The sequence below is a fragment of the Sesamum indicum genome, linkage group LG8, assembly GCF_000512975.1.
Source record: "Sesamum indicum cultivar Zhongzhi No. 13 linkage group LG8, S_indicum_v1.0, whole genome shotgun sequence".
NCBI lineage: Eukaryota > Viridiplantae > Streptophyta > Magnoliopsida > Lamiales > Pedaliaceae > Sesamum > Sesamum indicum.
The window spans coordinates 2119341-2142082 of NC_026152.1; the positions used below are offsets into that span (position 1 = coordinate 2119341).

At 36.9% G+C, this 22742-nt stretch overlaps 1 protein-coding gene across 3 annotated transcripts; it reads left to right on the plus strand.

The window, feature by feature from the left end:
- LOC105167437 (protein FAR-RED IMPAIRED RESPONSE 1) lies at nt 14842-20040 on the plus strand. 3 transcript variants are annotated; one of them, XR_002287649.1, is made up of 11 exons: nt 14842-15030; nt 15416-15566; nt 15659-15700; nt 16238-18421; nt 18504-18560; nt 18746-18814; nt 18962-19024; nt 19145-19213; nt 19302-19346; nt 19436-19617; nt 19690-20040. XR_002287649.1 is itself a non-coding variant. In XM_011087154.2 (10 exons), exons 4-10 carry the CDS (start codon nt 16310-16312, stop codon nt 19487-19489), a joined length of 2469 nt encoding a protein of 822 aa, XP_011085456.1. In that variant the 5' UTR covers nt 14842-15030; nt 15416-15566; nt 15659-15700; nt 16238-16309; the 3' UTR covers nt 19490-19662. The 3 variants fall into 3 exon arrangements, 2 of the variants coding, with proteins under 2 accessions (XP_011085456.1, XP_011085457.1); XM_011087154.2 differs by lacking the exon at nt 19690-20040 and having other exon boundaries at nt 19436-19662; XM_011087155.2 differs by lacking the exon at nt 19690-20040 and having other exon boundaries at nt 15453-15566; nt 19436-19662.

Consider the following 22742-nt stretch of genomic DNA (forward strand, 5'->3'; position numbering starts at 1 on the left):
TCATTTTGAATTATAATTAAGGAATATTGATGGATTTCAAATTCGAAATTTAAATTCCTTTGTTCAAATACAACCTTGGATATTATACTGATTTTGTGGATCCCATATCAGTCTAAAATCGCTCGAGTATTTGTTTTATTATTATATATGCATATTTTTTTTAGTGATATATTGGTTCAATCAATATATCAATATGACGGAAAACAGTAACAAATTATATCGATTTAGTCAACACATCAATATGACTATGAACAGTAACAAATTATAAGAACTTTTTTTTTTTTTTAACAAAAACCACCTAGAGGTGGGGGAGCTTTTCGGAGTCCCCAGTCCTTCTATATTAAAATTCACAAAATGATTACAGTGGGGAGAGCTACCTCCCTAGAATTTCTAGTAAAGTCGTAAATAAGGAGTACTACTCCCTTACAAATAGAGCAATAATAAACAAGGAGTACTACTCCCTTACAACAAAATACTCAAACAGGTGTCGAAGACTCAAACTTGTTCATGGGACCTCAGCCTTAACCTTAACCATTAGGCTAAAAAATCATTGCTATTGTATATAATTTATATATATATATATATATAATTTATTAATAAGTAATTAAATTCCTCACTTTAATTTAGATATTACACATCAAATAATACTTAATTTTTTTGTCCTTATTTCCCCTAATAATTGAATGCCCTAAGCAATCAATTTACTCATAATCAAGATTTATTAAGCCTACACTCAATAATACTAACCCTAAGCCTCCTCATAATTAAATTCACATTCAATTTTTCTCTCCCTAAACCTCTACTAATTTCATTCAAGAAAGTGAGACAAAAAATGTTTTTAATTTTGAATTGATTATATAAATTTTTTTATTACAAAATTCGAGTTTTTTTTGTGCAGTTCTGTCTGAAAATTGTTTTATTTAAGTCGTTGAATCAATCCATGATATGATAATGTCTTATGTGTAATTCAAAAATCAATAGCCCATTTGGATTAATTGTTTGATTTAATTTTCATAATTTGTTTCATGTGTTAATTTAATCAGTTTGATTGGACTGCTCAAACTCAGCTACCCTTATATTTAATGAGTGGGCAAAATGCAAGCAAGGCCCCGTTTGATTCGTGTGATTGAATATGATAAAAAATTATTTATTATGACTAATTAAATATTTTATTAGTATTATTAGAGTCCGGTATTAATACCAGGCCAAATCTTATTAATTATTCCTTCCCTTTTCTCCTATCTTTCTCCGATTAAAATTCGACAAATTCTGTATTCTCTAGGCAAGATTCTTTTGTTGCAGATGGACGACTGAAACAACGAGGAAGATAGTATTATTAACATACGCTTATTCCTCCCCTTTTCTCCCATGTTTCTCTGATCAAAATCCACGAATAAAATAATAATTTAAATAATAATAATAATAACAATAATTTAATAATAGAATATAGTAAAAATATTACTTCTTTCTTTTTTGGACATTTAAAAAATATTTGAGTTTTTATCGTTAATTACTTAAATGAATATGTATTTTCAACTTCGGCTTTGTATAAATGTAGACAAAGAAAAGGAAATATTTCACAAATTAATTTTATTTTAAGCAATTGTATATCAATAAATAATTTAGTGGTTTTTTTTAAATTGTTTTTAAATATTTCACAAGCTACAATATAAAAATATAAATACCTTAAAAATGGATGCCCTTTACTGTATTTTTATCTTTAATCATACGTTATAATCATTTCAACTAAACACCATATTATATTATCAAATGAGATATCCCACATACAATATCTCAAACCAAACATCATATAATACAAGATAAGATTAATAATCATTCAATTTTCCATCATATCTAATCCTATCACACGAACCAAACGAACCCTAGTACGATGTTATAAACTCCTTATAAAAAAAAATAGTACTTTATCTCTCTGTGTTTTCTAAAATACAACAATATTCTTATGATATTTTTACATAATAATGTAAACAATCACAAAATTAATTTAGACCAATTTCCCAAATACTAATATTTTTACATATCAATCAAAAAATTTAAAATAAATTAGAACAATACGCACAATATATACTAAGATTTTTACATAATAATGTAAATAATCAAAAGATTAATTTAGATCAATTTCTCCAATATTAATATTTTTACATAATAATAAAAAATTAGTATATTCTTTTTTATTAACATATTAATGTCAATAAATACTTCTATATAATTGGTGTAGATAATGTTTAGTGGTACGTCGCCTCTACCGCGTGGTCATGGTCGTGGCTCGCTAATTCCACCAGTACTATGAGATGTTTCCCAGATTAGGGAAGCATCCCCTCGACCACCCACACTGTCCCCTGTCCCGCAGACTCCAGATGATGTTGGTACATCTGGAGCTACATGTATGGCTGTGGACGATGCGTTACAGCAGTCTGCCACACCAGTGGCTACTCCACCACCACCATCAATCCCTCTACCATTAGCGCACCAGTACATTAGCCTCTATGATGCGAGGTAAGTTTGTGAACTAATTTTTTTATTGTGAAAGTATTAAAGCGGTTCCACGAGCGCATCAATGCGGTCGTGCGGGGATATGTAACACCCCATACTCGCTACATTTAATTATCAATATTTGATCATTTCTTTAATTAGAACTCATTCTATAAGTAATTTTCTTTCAACCCATAAAATATATTCTAATTTATCAATATAATATATATCACAAAAGGTAATAGATACCTCCAAATATTTATATTTACCCTCACTAGATGACTCATGTGCATAACCTCAAGAAAAGTAGTACCACAACTTTAAACACCAACCCGATAAGAGAGTAGAATATTTAACAACCAAACAGCCAAAAACTCTGGCTTCAGACGTCACGGCTGACCCACCTAATAAAGACGACGGCACAGCTCAAAGTCCAATGTGGCTAGTCAGTGTGACCTATTCCTTGAAAAGTACGTGGCAAGGAATGAGCTGCCTACTCAATAAGTATAGCTAATCAGTCTATATATATATACAGGCAACGATTCACGTACATGCAGTCACATCGACTAACAGTCATTCATCATATAGCAACATCAGATATAAGCAGTAATACATACTCACAACTGTAAATCAATCCACGACATAATATTTGACGTTATCGTTTATTAGCTAAGGGCCCTACTTACTCTAATTGGAGTACATCAGTCAATAGTTTCGCCGGCCATCATCATCTCATCGTCATATCATATACAGCACATGATACCCATTGTATGTGATATCCCCATACTCTTGTACTCCAGCTGTGTAGCAATATCAGCACAGGACATTACAACAAACATGGTATCCCTACACCACCCCAATGTCTAGCTAACATCACAGGATATTCCCCGCTGCCCGGAATACCCTGTTACCCTACGCGCCATGGTACCTAGCTTAATTCATATATTTTTCATATCACATCATCATCAATCACATTATCATAAACCATTGATTGTGTTCCCAACTAGGTAAGCATCATATTTTATTTCAATTAACGATCATTATTCTATTCTTTATAATAATTACCTCTTCAATAATAACTCCCAATTTGATTTCATACAACAATCAATTATATGGTCATCAAATAATCATATCCCGCATGTCCCTACATTACAATCACATAACACATAATAACAATTTCACCGATATTTTGGTAATCTAACAAATAATCCACAATTAATTATATAAACAATCAATATACACAATCTACAATATAAATATAAATCCAAGTTAACGATCAAATATAAGAAACCAATATATATATAATATATACAATCCTACACATATAATTATTTATATAACCAATTAGCTATACTTACCTTAAATCCCAAAATGCTTCGGTTTCACGAGGGAGTGCTCAACCCTCTACTTTGTCGTCACGTCCTATAATAGAATATTATACGTATGATCAATATATATATAGAATATCATAAACTTTAAATAAAATATTATATAATATTCGTACATTTTCTACCATTCTTTTAATATTCTATTTATATTAAAGTCCAAACCCCTATTCCATTTTATTTTAGATAACTACACTTTCTAAGCTTCTCAAACATATATTTAATTTACCAAATAATTCATAAGAATTCATTTAATCAAACTCCTTATATATTTATAACTATCATTTTTAATAATATCCGTAAATTATATTACCATGGAAACCTCATTTTTCCTATTTAATAACATAATATTTCTTAAATATAACTTTTCGAGATATTTCTATGAATTTTCTACCAATTTATCGTTACTATATAATTTAATTAAGCAATAATACATAGAATTACATATTTTAGTTAATCATTCCGATGGAATTGTGTAAATTAGCTATAATAATAATTAAATATAACAAATTTAATAATTTAATTAACCAACTATATCATTTTTATATCAAATGTGATATTTAATTCGACACTAGTTTAAATAGGTAAAATTATAAAATATTCCGGTTAAATAGTATATCGCTCAGTATAAACTAAATTTAATAAAAGGATTGATTAAATAATATAATTATATAAATTAATGAAAATAAAATGCAAATTCTTACCTCGCTGCGCGTCAACTGAAGAAGAGAAAGGAAATTGCCGGAGTTGTGTTGATGGTTTGTTTATATAAATACATATAAGTATGTTTATCATGGGGGATTGGGGTGGTGGGTAATGGCCCACCCCTCCCCCAATTCATTATTCCTCTCTTTTTCTTTTCTTGTCTCTTTCTTTTTTATATATATATAGATATATTATTTACTAATATATATATAAATCATTTACACATATATATTATTTAGTAATATATATTATATATATGATATTATTATTATTTTATTTATTTAATTAGATTTTTCTCAAAATACCCATCACGTCCTTCCTAATTTTCTTAATCAATATAATTTGCCCCCAAATATTATTACGAACTCTAATTTAATCCGTTCAAATTTTATTATATCCCAAATTCAATCTATAATTTATTTATTAATTAAATTTAAATTTTAATTATTATCAATTAGTCTCCCAATTACGTAAAAAAATCTACGGATGTCACATATTTTCCCACCCGTGGTCGTGTCTGAGGCAGGTGACGCCAGACCACCAGTATTCTGGTTCGAGAGCATGAAGGTAATTAGTTTTAAATTAATTTATTTTTATCTAATATATAATCTAATTATTTAATTTATTTTCCTAATATTTTGTTTAATCATATTACTGCAGAGACCTACTAGTGGGACTATGTCGATAAGTCCATGTTCCGAGTCTTTCACATGTGGGTCGGGAAGTACATCTGAAAGACCTTCTTTGTCGCACGGTCCAGCCTGGCCTGACCAGGCTGGCGAACAAGGTCTGACTCCAGCTCCAGTTAACGCGGCAAAGAGGTTAATTAGTGGAATGTTTTGGGGCTAAAAGAAATGGTGGTTGGCAGTTGTTGTGGTATGCTGGATTCCTAGGTAAAGTAAAACTTTTTGGGTGGCGCTTGTATCATGGTGCATTACCTATGTATTTTAATTGAAGAGGAACAACATGTTATCTTGGGTTGCTACTGTTTAGCTTGTGAAAGCTTATTTACATGCTTATCGTTGGATGCATCTGGGCTTAATGGGATGTGTTGTCTTGTGGCTTCTTTTATATGATGCGATGGGTTCTAAGGATGTTGTAATGGTTTTTCATGAAGGAGTGGCAACAATTGGAGTTGCGAAATTGGGGAATCAAGAAACAAGGAAAAAAAAAAGGAATAGAGAAATTTGGAAAAGAAAAGCAAAATCTTGAGGATATTTTGGTTCATTCATTTTTTTGACTTTTCATAAATGACGGTAAAATTGTTATTTAAGCACCTACCGTCAAATTAACTGAAACCTCTTATAAAGATATATTTTATTCTCTTAAAAGAAAGAAACTCTAAAGTTCCCATACTCTCTCTCTTAAGAAAATTTTTCGCAAGTGGGGGGTCGTGAAGGCAAATCAATATCTTCTGAATTTGCTGTTTGTTCTCTCTCTGTGTTCGTAGTTATATTTCTTTTGGAGTTTCTTCGTCTTTCGTAATTGCAATATTTGGAGTCAAAGGATAAATTTGAATTAGAATATCTCACGACGGTCGTCTGAGGCACGCATATGTGCCGCCTTGATATAGACCAACTAACTGGGCTAAACTCGATGGAACTTCACCACACACACTCGAAAACACACACTAGAACCCTAGCTTTGGCCGATCATGGAGAAGGTGGGAATGCAGCCTTGGACGGCGTTGGAGATGGGACGGCTGATGACGGTGATCAGGCCGGCGGTGAGCAGAACGTCGAAGAGGGAGTGGGTACAAAAAAGATGCAGTTTTTTCGAGGAAAACAGGCGCATGTTTGGATTTCTTCGCCGGTGGACTCCACGCCGGTGGAGGAGGATAATCAGACTTCCATGATAGGTATGACATCTGATTTAACGGAATTTATTGATGCATGTAGGCATTTAGATGCGGATAAGGGGATTGTGGGCATGGAGGACGAAAGTACCCGATTTCCAAACCCACTGTTTCACGTCGGTAGGGCGCGGAGATTGGGTCCAGTTGATGTTGTGGAGGAAGGAGATGATGTCCCAAGCGGGAACGATGGTTCTCTCATGGTTGTCTGTGCGTCGTCCAGCAACTTAGGGTTTTGTGGTATTGAGACGCCACCAGTGGGGAAGACGACAACAACTCGTATTTCTACCACCAGATACGAAGGCAGTGGCTTGAGACGGGATGGGAGAAGGGATCCTATGGAGAAATACGCAACCTTGAAACTACTAGATGGAAGTTCGATGCTATGGTTTGAAGGCGACATGCATGGCGCCGTCAATGGTGGCGATGAAAATTCCTTAACACCGGCGGATTTAAATGTCGCAGAATTCCTAAAATTGGCCTACAGAGTGTTAGATGGAGATGTTTCATCCATGGCTGCGCTGAAGGAACTCCAAAATTGTTGGGAACATAAGTTTGACCGGCACTCAATGCAAACGGATATGGTGGCGCTGGTAATAACTCGATAGGCACGACAATGCATTGGTCCAGTGTCTACGATCATAAAATAGACGGGGGAGATTCATATACCGCCGGATCAAAGGGCTACGGCACCAGTTTTTTCAGAAATAGGTTTGGCTGCTGGAAAATTACAGTAGCTGATAGATTCGCAATTTTTTGACGACCCTGACTCGCCGGCGATGGGTCCGGCCACTAATACTGAACGGCGACGCTTGATTGTAGACGTGGACAGCATGGTGGCTGATCATGGGGCTGTGAACGTGGAAGAAGTCCATGTGGATGGTGATGGGTCCGATGACTTGGCTTGTGAGGTGAAGGGTGATATGGCGAATTTTGGAGCTACAACAACAGCTGATGGGGCTGTTCAGGTGGCGAAAGGGGTGTTACATGCTGTGGATGAGGTGGAAATATTACGTGATGTGGCTTCCAAATCATCAATTTCTGACACAGTACAAACTCAGCCTACGGGCCTTTTTGTAGGCAATATTTTGTTACATACTTGCCCCGAACCTATTGTTGACGACAAGATTGCATATGCCTTTAATAATTCGTCTCGAAAGACCTTTTCCTATATTGCCCCGACTATACAGAATGGTGAAGTCATTGTACGTCCAACATTGGAATCTATTCAAACTGGATCTCGTCGATGGAGATCTACTGCGGTAGGGTACTTCCTAGACAAACGACCCTATTTTCATCATTTGAAGGAGTATGCTAAATCAGTCTGGCTTGCATTACGGGAGGTTACTGTGACAACAAATGGGTTCTTCTTCTTTTAATTCAAAACGATTTTTGACATGGAGGAGGTTTTTGAGGGAGGGCCGTGGCTATTTCAGGGACAACCTATAGTTCTTCAGAAATGGGAACCTGTAATGGTGAAGAGAAAACTTAAGCATACGCAAGTCCTTGTATGGATCAGATTACATCATCTCCCAGTAGAATTATGGATAGAAGAGGGGCTCAGTACGGTAGCTAGTGGCGTGGGAAAACCTTTGTACCTGGATGCTATTACGAGAGCATGCACGAGACTGGATTTTGCTCGTGTATGCGTGATGCTTGATATAAGTTCCAAATTGCCGAAGCACATTATTATGATGACTCCGGATGAGGATGGAGGGGAAGCCCTCTAGGAAGTAGACGTTGAGTACGAGTGGCTACCGCCCAAGTGTACCAGCTGTATGACGCTGGGTCATAGTGCCAAGGACTGTATGGTGAATAAAGTCGCTAAACCGGGAAAACCTCCAATTTCTGTTTATGTGTCGAAAGGGAATGTTCCTCGATTGTCCGATCAGGTGACGGATAAGAGCCAATCAACGAGTACGAATGTGCAAATCCAGAATCGTGAAAAACTAGCAACAATGAGGGGTCTAAGTCGCGAGGAAAAGGGTAAGGCCATTTTGTCATATAATGCTTTTGATGCCTTACAATTGTTTGATGATGCATTATGAATTTCCTGGGGGTCCTAAAGCATGCAGCCCCACTGCTATTATACCATGTTGAATGTGAGCATATGGAATGTACGTGGCCTGAACAAGAGAGACCACCAACTAGCTGTCAAGAATCTAGTTGCAGAGTTCAGGTTACATTTAATTGATCTTCTTGAAATGTGTGTTCATTTAAATAATGCTTCCCATATACAACCATTCTTGTTGCCTTAGTGGAAGTGGTTTGTTGATTATGTGATGGTTGATATTTGTATTTGGCTAGCATGGGATGATAATTATCTGGATGTTGATGTGCTTGCGTTGGGTCCTCAATTTATCCATGCACGAGTCAATTTTAGATTATTACTGTCATTTATGGTGCTAATGAGGTGGCTGAGAGGAGGGAACTATGGGAGTCCTTGGAATCTTTTGCCCCCCTTTTGGCTAACATTCCATGGATGGTTGGTGGGGATTTCAATGCTGTAAGGGACCTCAGTGAGGTTTGTGGTATGTCGGGGGATATTAGGATGACTATGGAGGAATACAACTCATTTATTCAGAGCGCTAGTTTATTACCATTACCTATGCAGGGTGAATGGTTCACTTGGCACAATTGTAGTGCAAGTCCACGCAATCTATGGAAGAGGTTGGACCGGATTCTCACTGATGATACTTGGACGATGAGATACCCGACTCTACTCTACACTTGTCTTACCCCTCGGACTTCGGATCACTCGCCCATGGTGATCTCAGGGGATACTCAAAGACACTTCAGAGGTATGTTTAGATTTGACAACTACCTTACACTCTCACCGACTTTTATTTCTAGTGTGCATAATAATTGGCAGCACGAGGTAGTTGAAATTCCCATGTATGCGATCACTCGAAAGTTGAAAGCCTTAAAACCTGTATTTCGAGAACAAAGAAAGAAAAAGGGAAATCTTTCGCATAACGTCCAATTAGTGAAAGGGTTTCTTGATATGGCACAACAGTTGGTTAGCTCGAGTAGACATGATGAGGTCCTCTTATTTTAGAGCACTGTTGTAGTCTGGTTTACGCCAAGGCAACCAAATTGGAGCAGACTATGCTACAACAAAGGGCTAAAATGCAATGGATGAAGGGAGGTGATCAGTGCACATGAATCTTCTTTCAGAAGATAGCACAAAGACGGGCTGCGAGAAAGATCCTTCATATTAATGATCCTCATGGTACTACCCTCACTGAGCCGGATGCAGTGGCACATGAATCTGGCGCTTGAGCCCGTGGGCGCGACACTTATTAGATGAGGAGGAGACCTTGCATCTTACTAAGCCATTCACTGCAGAGGATGTGAAGATTGTTGTCTTTGATATTGCAGATGATAAGGCCTCGGGGCCAAATGGGTTTTCGTCGGCCTTCTTCAAGGCTGCATGGCCTGTAGTGGGAACTGAAGTCACTAAGGCCGTATTGGATTTCTTTGCTACAGGGAGATTCCTGAAGCAAATCAATAGCACAATCCTGGCGCTTATCCTAAAAGTACAGACCCCTTCTACTGTTGCTGACTTTCGCCCTATCTCCTATTGCAATGTTCTTTATAAAGTTATTGCTAAACTCATTGTCCAACGATTGAGTATGGTGTTGGATAAGCTTGTTAGCCCCTACCAGGCGGCCTTCATACCTGGCAAAAGTATTGGAGATAATATCACGATGGCACAAAAATTATTCACTGGCTATAACCAGATGCGATTACCTCCACGATGTGCTTTAAAAGTGGATATTCAGAAGGCTTATGATACAGTGGAGTGGGACTTTCTCCTTGCCACTCTTAAACTCTATGGGTTCCGGAGACATTTATACGATGGATTGAGGAATATATCACCACTGCATCATTTTCAGTGGGTTTCAACGGGAAACCTCATGGGTTTTTTCGGGTGCCAGAGGCCTGCGTCAGGGTGACCCCCTCTCACCATATCTGTTCGTCCTAGTTATGGAAGTGATGCACTTGGTCTTCTTACAAATTATTGAGCAGGATGAACGATTCACCTATCATCGGAAATGTGACGTCTCTAATATCTTTCAATTGGGCTCCGTTGATGATGTTATCTTGTTCTGTCATGCTGATATTGACTCTATACACGTCTTCAAGAAAGGGCTGAACCGGCTTGGAGATTGGTCGGGACTTCATTTGAATTCTCAGAAAAGCCACCTCATTCTTTCCCGGGCTGCGGAAGGCTTAAAAGAGGAGATATTGGCAATACTTGGCTTTCATGACACATCTTCTGATGAGGTATTTAGGACTTCCCCTAATATCATCTAGACTGACTATATCAGATTGTCTTCCATTGTTGCATAAGATTGATGCACGTATTACTGGTTGGGAGGGACTGTCTATTTCATATGCGGGAAGGGTACAAATTATCAAATCTGTCCTCAAATCCCTTAGTGTTTATTAGGCTTCGGCTTTTATCCTACCTAAGAAAGTCATTCATGATATTGAGAAACGGCTGAGGAAGTTCCTATGGAAAGGCATAGGAGATGTTGGCTATGCTAAAGTTGCCTGGAATGAGGTATGCAAACCTTTGAGCGAGGGATGACAAGGATTGAAGGATATTGGCACACTGAATAAGGCACTCATGTGCAAAAAATTGTGTAATGTCATTCACTATGACATAACTTCGATTTGGGTGAATTGGCTCTACCATGGACGATTACGTGATCCCTCTATTTGGACGATTTCTGAACATAGAGGCTCATGGGGATAGAGGAAGCTCATAAGGCTCCGGACTTGGCTGCAATCAGAGGTTGAATATCGCATTGGAGATGGGCAAGACTTCTATTTGTGGAGAGATCCATGGCTCCCATTTGGCCTTCTTATGAAGAGATTCCCATGAGGATCGAGTACTACGGGCTTGCAGGAACATATCCTGTTACATGTTGTCATACGCGAGGGACAGTGGCACTGGCCACTTATCACAGATATGGAATGTTTGGAGATTGTGCATACATTACCAGTGATCCATAGAGGGAATGATAGTATTCGTTCGAGATTTACGAGGGGGGGTTCCCACAACCCAAGCCCTTTGGATTCGAAAGTAGGCTGGTCTTCACTACTTTCGGGCTCTTTCAAAATACCACGTCACATGTTTATACTATGACTCGCCATCCTAGAGCGACTGCCCACAAATGACAAGCAATGGTTATCACACTTGGGATGATGTGTCCTATGTAACGAGAACTATATAGAAACACATTCGCACTTATTTTTTCACTGCCAATATAGCCAGCGCTGCCTCACTGCCATCCGTCGTGTGGTTCGTTTCCTATGGCCTAACAGGGAGTGACAGATGGATATCCAATGGTCCACTCAGAAATGGAGAGGGAAGCACATCGTTAACATGGCTAATCGCGCCCTACTTGGATCATGTGTTTACCAAATTTGGAGGGAATGCAACTTGAGACGATTCGAGCACATTGAGAGAACCCCGATTAGTTTAACGAGATTTATTATAGAGGATTTCAGATTACGTATTCTTAGCATTGACTTACCTAGATCTGTTAGCACAAGTGCACTCTTTAGATTGTGGCGTATCCCTTGGCTTGTCGAGGGAGAACTGACTTTCTGAGCATTGTTGTACCCATTTTTTCTCTTATTTATGAAATTTACCTTTACCCAATCTCTTATAAAGAGGGAACAAATGTAATTTCAATTTCATTAGTAAGTGCGGAAATCTATATATCTATACAAATACAAAAAAAGAAAAGTCCTCTACACTAACAAACGACGGTTAGTGACATCCATTGCACCAATTCTTAAATATTATAATTATACCCCCAATAAGATAATTTTATAAATTAATTATAATTACTTTTTTTATAATAAAAGTGACTCTAGCCCATTTTAAGACCAATACACTAATTCTTTTGTTGTGTTGATAATATTTTAAATTGGTTTTCTTTTGGTTCTTTCTTTCTTTTTTGAAAATATGAATTGCCGGTTTATATATTTTATTTTTATTTATAATATATTTTAAAATATAAAAAAATATTTATTATAAGCACATAAGAACAACGCGCCACGATAGCTAATATTCCCATAATAGGAGGGGATGACAATATAATAAACCTTGTCTGAAATGAATAAGAGTAGTGAGTACTAACACCGAAGTTTGGGGGTCACGTTGATGATCATATTAGGTTGAGGATCATCAAGGAAAATAAACAATTTTGTTAAACTTCCTCTCTTCTAAGGGTGGCAAATGAATCAAGCTGGCCGCGAGCTTTGTGAGCCGATTCAATTTTAAGCTCGACTCAAGCTCGAGCTCAGTGTACTTTGTTAGGCTTGAGAGCTTTATATATATATATATATATATATTTATTTATTTATTTATTTTTAAAATTTTTAAATATTTAATTCCATATTCAATACTTCATCAATGTTATACTCAAAACTGACCATGTATTGTAATTATTTATCAATATCATATATTTTAATTTTAGATAATAATAAACTACGATACTTTTATTTATATTAATCGTTATACAAAAGCAAGCTTAAACAATAATTTAGTAAATTTTAATATTTTTTAAAAGAATTATTTAATTTGACACATATAAATTTTAGGTTATATTTTAATATCTATTTATAATCTCTTATGCTTTTTTAAAATAGCAAGGCCTAACAGTTAACCTATAATTTTTTTATATCTATTTTTGACTTTTATATTTATATCAAGATACATAGGATGCTTATTACTTATAAATTTATGCCAAAAATTGATAATTCTCATGAATTAATCTAAAGATAATAATAATAATAACAACAATAATAATAATGATGATGACGATGATGATGGTTGAACAATTTTAATTATTTTATTTTGTTATTTTATTATATATACAATTAGATCAATCACTATATTGTAGTTTGATTTAAAAAGTTCATCTCTTAAAATTTTGTCGTTTATAATAAGATCAACAACTTTTAAAAAATAACTTATATTTATTTTTTTTAATTTTAGTTTCACTTATTCATCAAACTCTTTTTATTTTCGTAATCTTAAAGTACTTGGAGCTTATAATTTTTTAGTTCACTTATTTGTCAAACTAAATTAAAAATAAATTTATACATGCAAATATATATATATATATATATATTTATATATCTACTCAATTGGCCAACTTATTTTTATTCACAAAAAGAAAAAAGAAACAAAAGGCCAGTGGTGCCCTCCGGGAGGACCAACACATCCCATGCGCATAACGCTCTAAGAAAGCCTAGGATGTCTCAGCCCACAGTCTAACTAGGCAAGTCCAGACAACCCAAATAACCCATGAAGCCCAACAAGAAGGAAGGAGGCCAGGACATCCTCGACTCGGACCATGATTAAAGTTTAACAAAATATTCAGTCCAAAAGACCCACACACATAGTAGACCCTTTATCGTGACATCCAGTTGGCCTAAGTGTCAGTAACTGCCTCGGACCACATTAGCCCTAGGAGTCCCACATGAGTAAGAAGGGCCTCCCTAACGGCAGAGCTCACAGACGAGAGGTCTTCCAAAACAAAGAGGAATCCTCCTAAAACACTCCTAGCTATGGATAAGGATGATTTATCCCTTATCCCAACCATCTCAACCAACTTTCATAAGATTCTCGGGAGTGGAATGCACCCCCAGCAGACGGGGAACTCTCTTTATAAATACAGGTTTAGTCTTGTATTCAGGGGACACCCTCTTACTCTCAAAATTATCTCTTAAACTCTCCATATTATCACGTGTTCTAGCACTTTTCAACAACTTAATTAAATTCACTTACTTTTTTGCTTTATTTCATTCAGAATTTAACGTCGAAGTGCTAACGCCTTTGTTGTAGGCCCCCACTTCAAAATTTACATTTGCTTCAGCCTAAACTTTGAAAAATTGTCTATATCTATTGGATCCTTGCGTTTTTTGCACGCGTCAATTAATAACTATACAAAATTATATGCAAGATGAACTATTAAAAATAAAAACCTCTGAATTTGGAATCTTATTGGATTCCAACGGAATAATTTATGATATAAATCATACTCTTTTAATCAAAGAGATATTTCAGCGGTTCTCGTGTATTTTGATAATTCGATGTATATATATTTTTCATACTTTTACTAATTATATTACCATTAAACTAATTAATAATTTATATTTATAACAATAAATTAAAATTATTGTATCATACATTTCATATTTTTTATAAATAATATGGTAATATTTAATATTATTTATTTATAACAATATAATTTAATTAAAAAAATACCACCCAACAATTTTATTATAAAAAAAACACAAATTCAATTTTATTATAAAAAAAATACACATTCTAAAACCCCAAATTCTTTCTCTCTCTCTCTCTATTATTTTTTAGGGGTTTCTCTCTCTCTATTCATTTCTTTCTCGTTTCTTCCCACTCTTTTTTTTCTTCTTTCTCCCCAATTTCCAAATCTCAATCCTAAAAGGGTTTTCCCCAAACCAACAATTGCAAGCCCCAAATCCATCTACCAGCGGCAACGAGGAAGCCGATTGCTGTTTTGTCGGCCAAGCAAGAAGCTGGAACAGGTGCGCCATTACATCTCATAGTCTTGGTCTCACCGTTGGCTTGTGTATGGGCGGCGCCTATGAGGAGAAAATGGTTCTTTAATTTTTGTGGTGTTGTTCTAGTCTTTTTATACTTGTTAATATTGTTCTTCTAGAATCAGCACTAATTCATATTATTGAATTCTCCAAAAATCTCCAATTGCATTTCGAGCTATTCTGGAGAAACCCTTTTGGGTGTTTGCAAGAATAACAATAAAATCTACAATCAGCGCTTTTTTTGGGTTTTGAACATATATTTAAAGTTTATTATGTTAGATATTTGTTATTGGAGATGTATGTAATTCTTGAATGCTAGAATATTATTCTTATACATTTTGAATTTTCTGTGTTGGTTTGGTGCTTCAAGAAATGAAAATGGATATGAACTGATTTGGTATGTGAAGGGGAGACTGTTGGGGTGTACGGTGGAGGAGTGAGTTCTGAGTTCTGTGCAACAATGGAGGTTCCCATCATTCCTTCAATGCTTTTCTTCCCCGTTTGTGTTCTCTCCATTGCAGGTAAGATTCACATTCATATGCTCTAATAATATAATGTTGAGAGTATATTCAGATTCTGGTGAATGTTCTTCTGCTGTGTGTATTTGCTGTAGATGGTGGCTCTGTCCGCGTGAACTATGGTCTCTCCATTGCAGGTAAGATTCACAATTTTGTAAAACTTCCTCCTTTTCATATTAACGCACGCCTTTGTGTGAATTTGAATTCCACACTGAAAAACCCTTGAGAAATTAGTACGATATGTGTTGGCGAAGGTTCTATCAGAATAGGAATTTCGTTAACTCAATTTCTGTGAACTTGTCGCGGATGAATTGGTAAGCTCTTGTGTTATTGGATTCAATTACTTTTCTGATTTTTGCTTAATTTTAGGTTTTTCTCATGGGTAGTTCCGATTGATGAATTTTTGGGATTATTTTTAGGTTTTACTGATTGGATCGAATTGAAACCCAGTTTGATTTTGTTGTAATTTTTTAGTTGAAAGCAAGTAGAAATATAGAAGGCAGCTAATTTGGTTTTTGCCCCCCCTCTCTCCTTTGGTTTTTGTTTGTGATGGTTTCATTTTCAAGGGTAGATTGAATTTGTACAGATTTATGGTAGAATGGCAAAAAGTGCAGTTTTTAGCTTTCATTATTTTTCTAGTTCTGTACCTTACTAGAGGTTTGCATAATTTACAGGCGAAAATTGAGTTCCTGTTGTCATAGTGTAATCAACCTTGGAACTGCCTGTTTCTAAATGCTTTAGATGCTATGGTGGATTATGAGGACAATGTGGAATGTGGTGAAGAAGGGATTGGTCTAAACATGGTTGATGTTGTAGATGCTGGAGAAAATAGGGATGGTCAGGTAAGCAGTTCTCACAAGGGAGACATTTTGGGGATTGAAGGCGACAACTTTGAGCCACATGATGGGATCGAATTTGAATCCCATGAAGCGGCCTATTCTTTTTATCAGGAGTATGCAAAGTCTATGGGATTCACCACCTCAATTAAAAACAGCCGTCGTTCAAAGAAAACAAAAGAATTTATAGATGCTAAGTTTGCATGTTCGAGATATGGGGTCACACCAGAATCTGAGAGTGGCAGTAGTAGAAGGCCAAGTGTAAAAAAGACGGATTGTAAGGCCAGTATGCATGTAAAGAGAAAACGAGATGGGAAATGGTATATTCACGAATTTATAAAGGAGCACAATCATGAGCTTTTACCTGCATTAGCTTATCATTTTCGTATACATAGGAATGTAAAATTAGCTGAAAAGAATAATATAGATATTCTGCATGCGGTTAGTGAGCGTACAAGGAAGATGTATGTTGAGATGTCTAGACAATCTGGTGGGAGTTTTAATTCTTGCCTCAGTAAGAATGAGTTCGATCACCAGTTTGACAGAGGTCGGTACTTGGCATTAGAAGAGGGGGATGCTCAAGTCATGCTTGAGTATTTTGTACAAATCCAAAAAGAGAATCCTGGTTTCTTTTATGCGATTGACTTGAATGAAGATCAGCGTCTGAGGAACTTGTTTTGGGTTGATGCCAAAACCAGGAAAGACTATATCAGCTTCAGTGATGCTGTTTTCTTTGACACTAGTTACATTAAAATCAATGAGAAGATGCCTATTGCTCTGTTCCTGGGGGTAAACCATCATTTTCAGCCTATGTTGCTTGGATGTGCTCTATTAGCTGATGAAACTAAGCCAACATTTGTTTGGTTAATGAAGACATGGCTCAGAGCAATGGGTGGGCAAGCTCCAACAGTTATCATTACTGATCCAGATAAACAATTGAAATCAGCTATTGAAGAAGTTTTCCCATATTCACGTCATTGCTTTGCTCTTTGGCATATATTGGAAAGAATACATGAAACTCTTGCTCATGTACTCAAACAACATGAAAATTTTATGAAAAAATTCAACAAGTGCATATTCAAGTCATTGACAGATGAAGAGTTTGACATGAGGTGGTGGAAGATGGTCGGCAGATTTGAACTACAAGAAAATGAATGGGTTCATTCAATGTATGTGGACCGTAAAAAATGGGTTCCCACTTTCATGAGAGACATATTTTTGGCTGGGTTGTCTACATATCAGCGTTCTGAAAGTGTGAACTCTTTCTTTGACAAATACATTCACAAAAAGATCAATCTGAAAGAGTTTGTGAGACAATATGGGGCAATACTTCAAAATAGGTATGAAGAGGAAGACATGGCAGACTTTGATACTTTGCACAAACAACCAGCGCTCAGGTCACCTTCTCCTTGGGAAAAACAAATGTCGACAATTTTGACGCATGCAATATTTAGAAAATTCCAAGTTGAGGTTTTGGGTGTGGTAGGATGCCATCCCAAGAAAGAGAAGGAGATGGGAGCCAATGTTATTTTTAGAGTTGACGATTGTGAAAAAACTGAGAATTTTGTGGTTACATGGAATGAGGCAAAGTCAGAAGTTTCTTGTTCATGTCTAATGTTTGAATATAAAGGTTTTCTCTGCAGACATTCAATGATTGTCCTCCAAATATGTGGTCTTCCTAGTATCCCATCTCGATATATCCTTAAGAGGTGGACAAAAGATGCCAAGAGCAGACAGGCTGTGGTAGATGGAAATGAAAGAATCCAAACTAGGGTGCAAAGATACAATGATCTTTGTAAGCGGGCTATTGAACTAGGAGAAGAAGGTTCTTTGTCTGAGGAGAATTACAACATTGCTTGTCGTGCTTTAGTCGAAGCTCTGAAGAACTGTGTGAATGTTAATAACAGAACTGCTGCAGAATGTAGTAATAACTCTGTGGGACTTCGTTGTGCTGAGGAAGAGAACCAGTTGCTCCATGTGACCAAAACAAACAAGAAGAAGAATACAAACAAGAAGAGAAAGGTTATATCCGTATTTCTTGCTTCCAATATCTTTGTCTTTGTGACTCTTAAGGAATTTATGTGAAGCAATGTTTCCATCTCAGTTACAACCAGAGCCAGAAGCAGTTGTTATTGAGGCTTCTGACAGTTTGCAACAAATGGTGAGCTATACCAATAGAGTCATAAAGTTTGAATTGGTTACTGCGAGTTTGCATGTCAAATAACCAGCCACAATGTTACCAAAATAACCTTGAGTTTGGACTTTCTGAAATTAAAGGGCTAAACATAAATTCTTTTATGCTTGACACAAAAAAAGAAATTATTGACATTAAATTTTTTGTCATAGGAAAACCTAAGCTCGGAAGGAATTACCCTGAATGGATACTATGGATCCCAACAGCACGTCCATGGACTGGTACGGTTTTCTGCAACCCCCACCAATATGATAATGAAAAATTTTGGTGACCAAGTATCATACTTGCTGAATATATGATTCCATGGAGCGTCAAATTTTTATATTAAGGCATGATGAATGACAATACACCTTTTGTTAATGATCCAGTTAAATTTGATGGAGCCGCCACATGATGCTTACTATGTCAGTCAACAGACGATGCAGGGGCTGGTATGTCATTGATTTTCGTTTGAGATAGTGCCCTTTACATCTATTGCCTTCTTAGGCTTCGCTGTCTCTTTTACTCATGAAGTAAGTTGGGACTATATGTGGTTTGTGTTTGTATTGTAGGGACAGTTGAACTCGATTGCGTCTAGCCATGATGGTTTTTATGGGGCTCAACAGAGCATGCCCGGACTGGTATTGTAGTTCATTATGACACGATCTTGTAATGTGATTATATGGCACAAGTTAGATTATCATTTGCCTCTTTCCTCTGTTTACGCAGGGGCATCTCGACTTCAGACAACCAGCTTTCACTTATGGCATGGCGGTCAGTTTTAGGAACATTATGTTTGAAGTTGGTAATTACTTTATGAACTTTCAGTGTCACCATAACACACGTTTTCACACTGATTCCAGGATGAGCATAATGTGAGACCGGCCCAGTTGCACGGCACTGCTAGACATGCTTGAGGAGTTCAAGATGACGGTCGCAGATGTAGATAAATTAGAACCTCAGAAGTCTTTTAAGAACTCTGCAGCTTCTGAATTTCTGCAGAGAAGATCCACTAACTTTTTGATGTAAAGTCACATTAAAATTTGTAAGTCAGTTTCTGTATCCAGCTTTCACTTCTTTTCCCCTGTAATTATTTGATTTATCTTTCTTTTAGCAGATCATTTATGAAGAAATCTCTGATTTCTTTCTACCAAATGAGCATGGGGCCTCTGTACTATGCAAACATGCCCTTGAAATTCTAATTAGGCTGAAGGAATGGGAAGAAATGAAGAATGAAGTGTGTCTCTTGGATTCGGAAATTCTAGCCTGAATTGGGTTTTAGCTGCATCTAATCCAACGGTACAGATTGAAACTACTTTATGGATAATTACGTCGCCTTCCTTTGAGATATGGCCGTTAAAAGAACCCTAACGTGCTTGATAAAATCACTCTTTTACCCTTCATTGTAAATCACACAAACCTCCTTGAGGTTTATTCAAATTACGTGGACATCCCCTATGTTTTGTCATATTATAATTGCCCTCTTCAAGAAAATATGTTTTATAACTAGATCCCTACAATTTGATCTTTATTAAGATGAAATAATAAGAAAAGATAAGTATTTGTTTTAACCATGAACAAAATTAATATCCGAATTCAAAATTAAGTCCAAATATTATATTCAAATTTAAATCTCAATTTGGGTGATTATCTTTTCCTTTTTAAATTTCCACTTGCCTAAATCATGTTTTATTGTCAAATGTAAGAAAATTTAAGTTAATTTTTGATAGTTGATTCAGTATTGATATACATAAAAATAAGTTGGCTTAAAAAGGTTTAAACGGTCCAAAAAAAGAAGAAAGAAATGGAAGGCTCATGGTACCCCTGAAAGGCCCATAACATCTCCCAACTCAAACCATGATAAAAGCCTGCCAAGATATTCAGTCCAAAAAACTCACACGTGACAACCTACTCTTCTACGTGGTAATTCATCAACCAAGGTGTCAGCAACCATCTTGAACCACATCAGCTTAGGAGAACTTCTCCGACGGCTGGGACTCCTCAGAAGAGGGGGGTTTTCTAAGACAAAGAAACCTACATAAGCAAGGAAGGACTCCCGGATGGTTAGAACTCTTTGCAGGTCTCCGTAGATTGAAGAAGACTTTCATTAATGCATATCGAGCTAAGGATAAGGATAACATACACCTTATCCCAACCATTCCAACCAGCTTCCGCATGAATCTTAGGAGTGGGATACACCCTAGCAAATGGGGGTACTCCCTCTATAAATACATGTTTACTCCTCCACACAGGGACACCCCTCTCACCTCTCTCTCACTCTCTAAACACCTCTTTTACTCTATACTACCTCTTAAGCTCTATCTAATTATAGTATCATGTATTTTTACACTTTTCACCAAATTTATTCACCATATGCCAATTCATTAAACTCACATACTTTATTGCTATATTTTATCTCGAATTCAATATTAACTTGGGCATCGGAGTGCTAGCGCCTTTTTTGCAGGTCCCCACTTCAGGATCCAGATACGCTTCGGCCCAAACTTTGAACAATAATCCATAACCATTGGACCTCTGGATTTTCTGAACGCATCATTGATGTCGTCTACAGGAACATTGATGTAAGACGTGAGAATAATGGAAGCAGTCCATGCCTCCTCGGATGACTCCCCCGGAAGGATGGTCCCCCTCACATTGGAGGACCTCCCGCAGATAATTACTACCTTTGTTAACTTCAACGGCTCCATCATTATCATTATTTATTTATAATGTTCTTACTAATTTGATTTTTAATGTGCAGGATGTCCCCATGGAAGAGCAGGAGGGCATCCTCCTCAGAAAATAAGTCCTGCCCCCTAAATAGGGATCCTACTCAGAAAATAAGCTCTGCCCCAAAACAGGCATCCTTCTCAAAAAATAAGCCCTGCCCCCAGACAGGTTTCCCCCTCAGAATGTAAGCCATGCTCCCAGACAGGCATCCTTCACGGAATAAACCTTGCTCCTAGGCAGATATCCTCCTCAGCAAATAAATCTTTACATACAAGCTTCTCTTAAGGAGTATCTTTAATATTTTAACTTAATAATCTTGGAGATTTTACCACTTTCGATGTGTTTACATGTGCCTTCTTGTAGGGATTTCAAGAAGGAGGCATCCTTCTCAAATTTTTCAGATTAAAGCCCTGCCCCTAAACAAGCTCTCTCTGTCTCTCTCTCATAAAAAGTCTTGTTTTCCTCACAGGCACAAAAGCCCTCCTCCATAAGGCACCCCAGCCCTCCTTCATGCAGGCACTTAGGTCCTTCTCAGGGGAACTTGTAAGCTTTGTCCCATGCATGCACCTAAGCCTCCTCAGCGGAGGCACCTACCCTGCTTTTGGCAGGGCACTTTATTCTTTCTCCGACAAGGTCCTTAAGTCCTGCTCCAAGGAGGCCCCCATCAAAGAAGCTCTCATCCGAGGAGGCACAATAAATTTGCTCCATGCAAGACCTTTTTGTAATATATACATGTCTTTATTATTTAACATTCTCTTGTAAAAAATAAAGCCCTAGACTAGAGTACGCAGAAAAGGCACTCGTTAAGCCCTCTTCCATGAAGGAACCTTCATAAAAAGTCGTGCTCCGTATAGGCATGAAGTAGGCTCTTCTTTTTCTAAGCATACTTATACTGCTAACATTCTTTGTAGGAACTCAAAAAAATAAATAAATAAATAAATAAAAAAGCTCTTCCTTCAAGCCTCACCTCTAAAGACATGTACTCTAGTAAGTGTCGAAATTTCCATTTATTACAGAGGGGGGCTACTGATGTGCATAAAAATAAACTAGCCTAAAGAGGCTCAAGCGGTCCAAAAAAAGAAGAAAGAAATGGAAGGTCTAGGGTACCTCTCGAGTGGCCCAGGACATCCCCCGACTTGAAGGCTCAGGACATCTCCTGACTGGGATAATCAACGCCCACTAAAACATTTGGGCCTAAAAGCTCATACACTTGGCAGCCAACTCTCATACCTCATCAACCCAGGTGTCAGCAGCCACCTTGGCCCACATCATTCCTGGGAGGACCTCCTTGGCGCTAGGACTCCTCACAGACGAGGGGTCTCCCAAGACAAAGAAGCCTGTATAAGCAAGGAGGGACTCCCTAGCGGCTAGGACTCTTTGCAGGCGAGGGGTCTCTCTAGACTGAAGGAGATTCTTATTAATGCACATCCAGATCCGGAT

Coding starts and splice junctions, on each gene's coding strand:
- LOC105167437 (XM_011087154.2), top strand. CDS start 16,310: ATGGTGGATTATGAGGACAATGTGGAATGTGGTGAAGAAGGGATTGGT. Junction 18,561..18,745: donor CTGACAGTTTGCAACAAATG/GTGAGCTATACC, acceptor TTTTTGTCATAG/GAAAACCTAAGCTCGGAAGG. Junction 19,025..19,144: donor AACAGACGATGCAGGGGCTG/GTATGTCATTGA, acceptor TTTGTATTGTAG/GGACAGTTGAACTCGATTGC.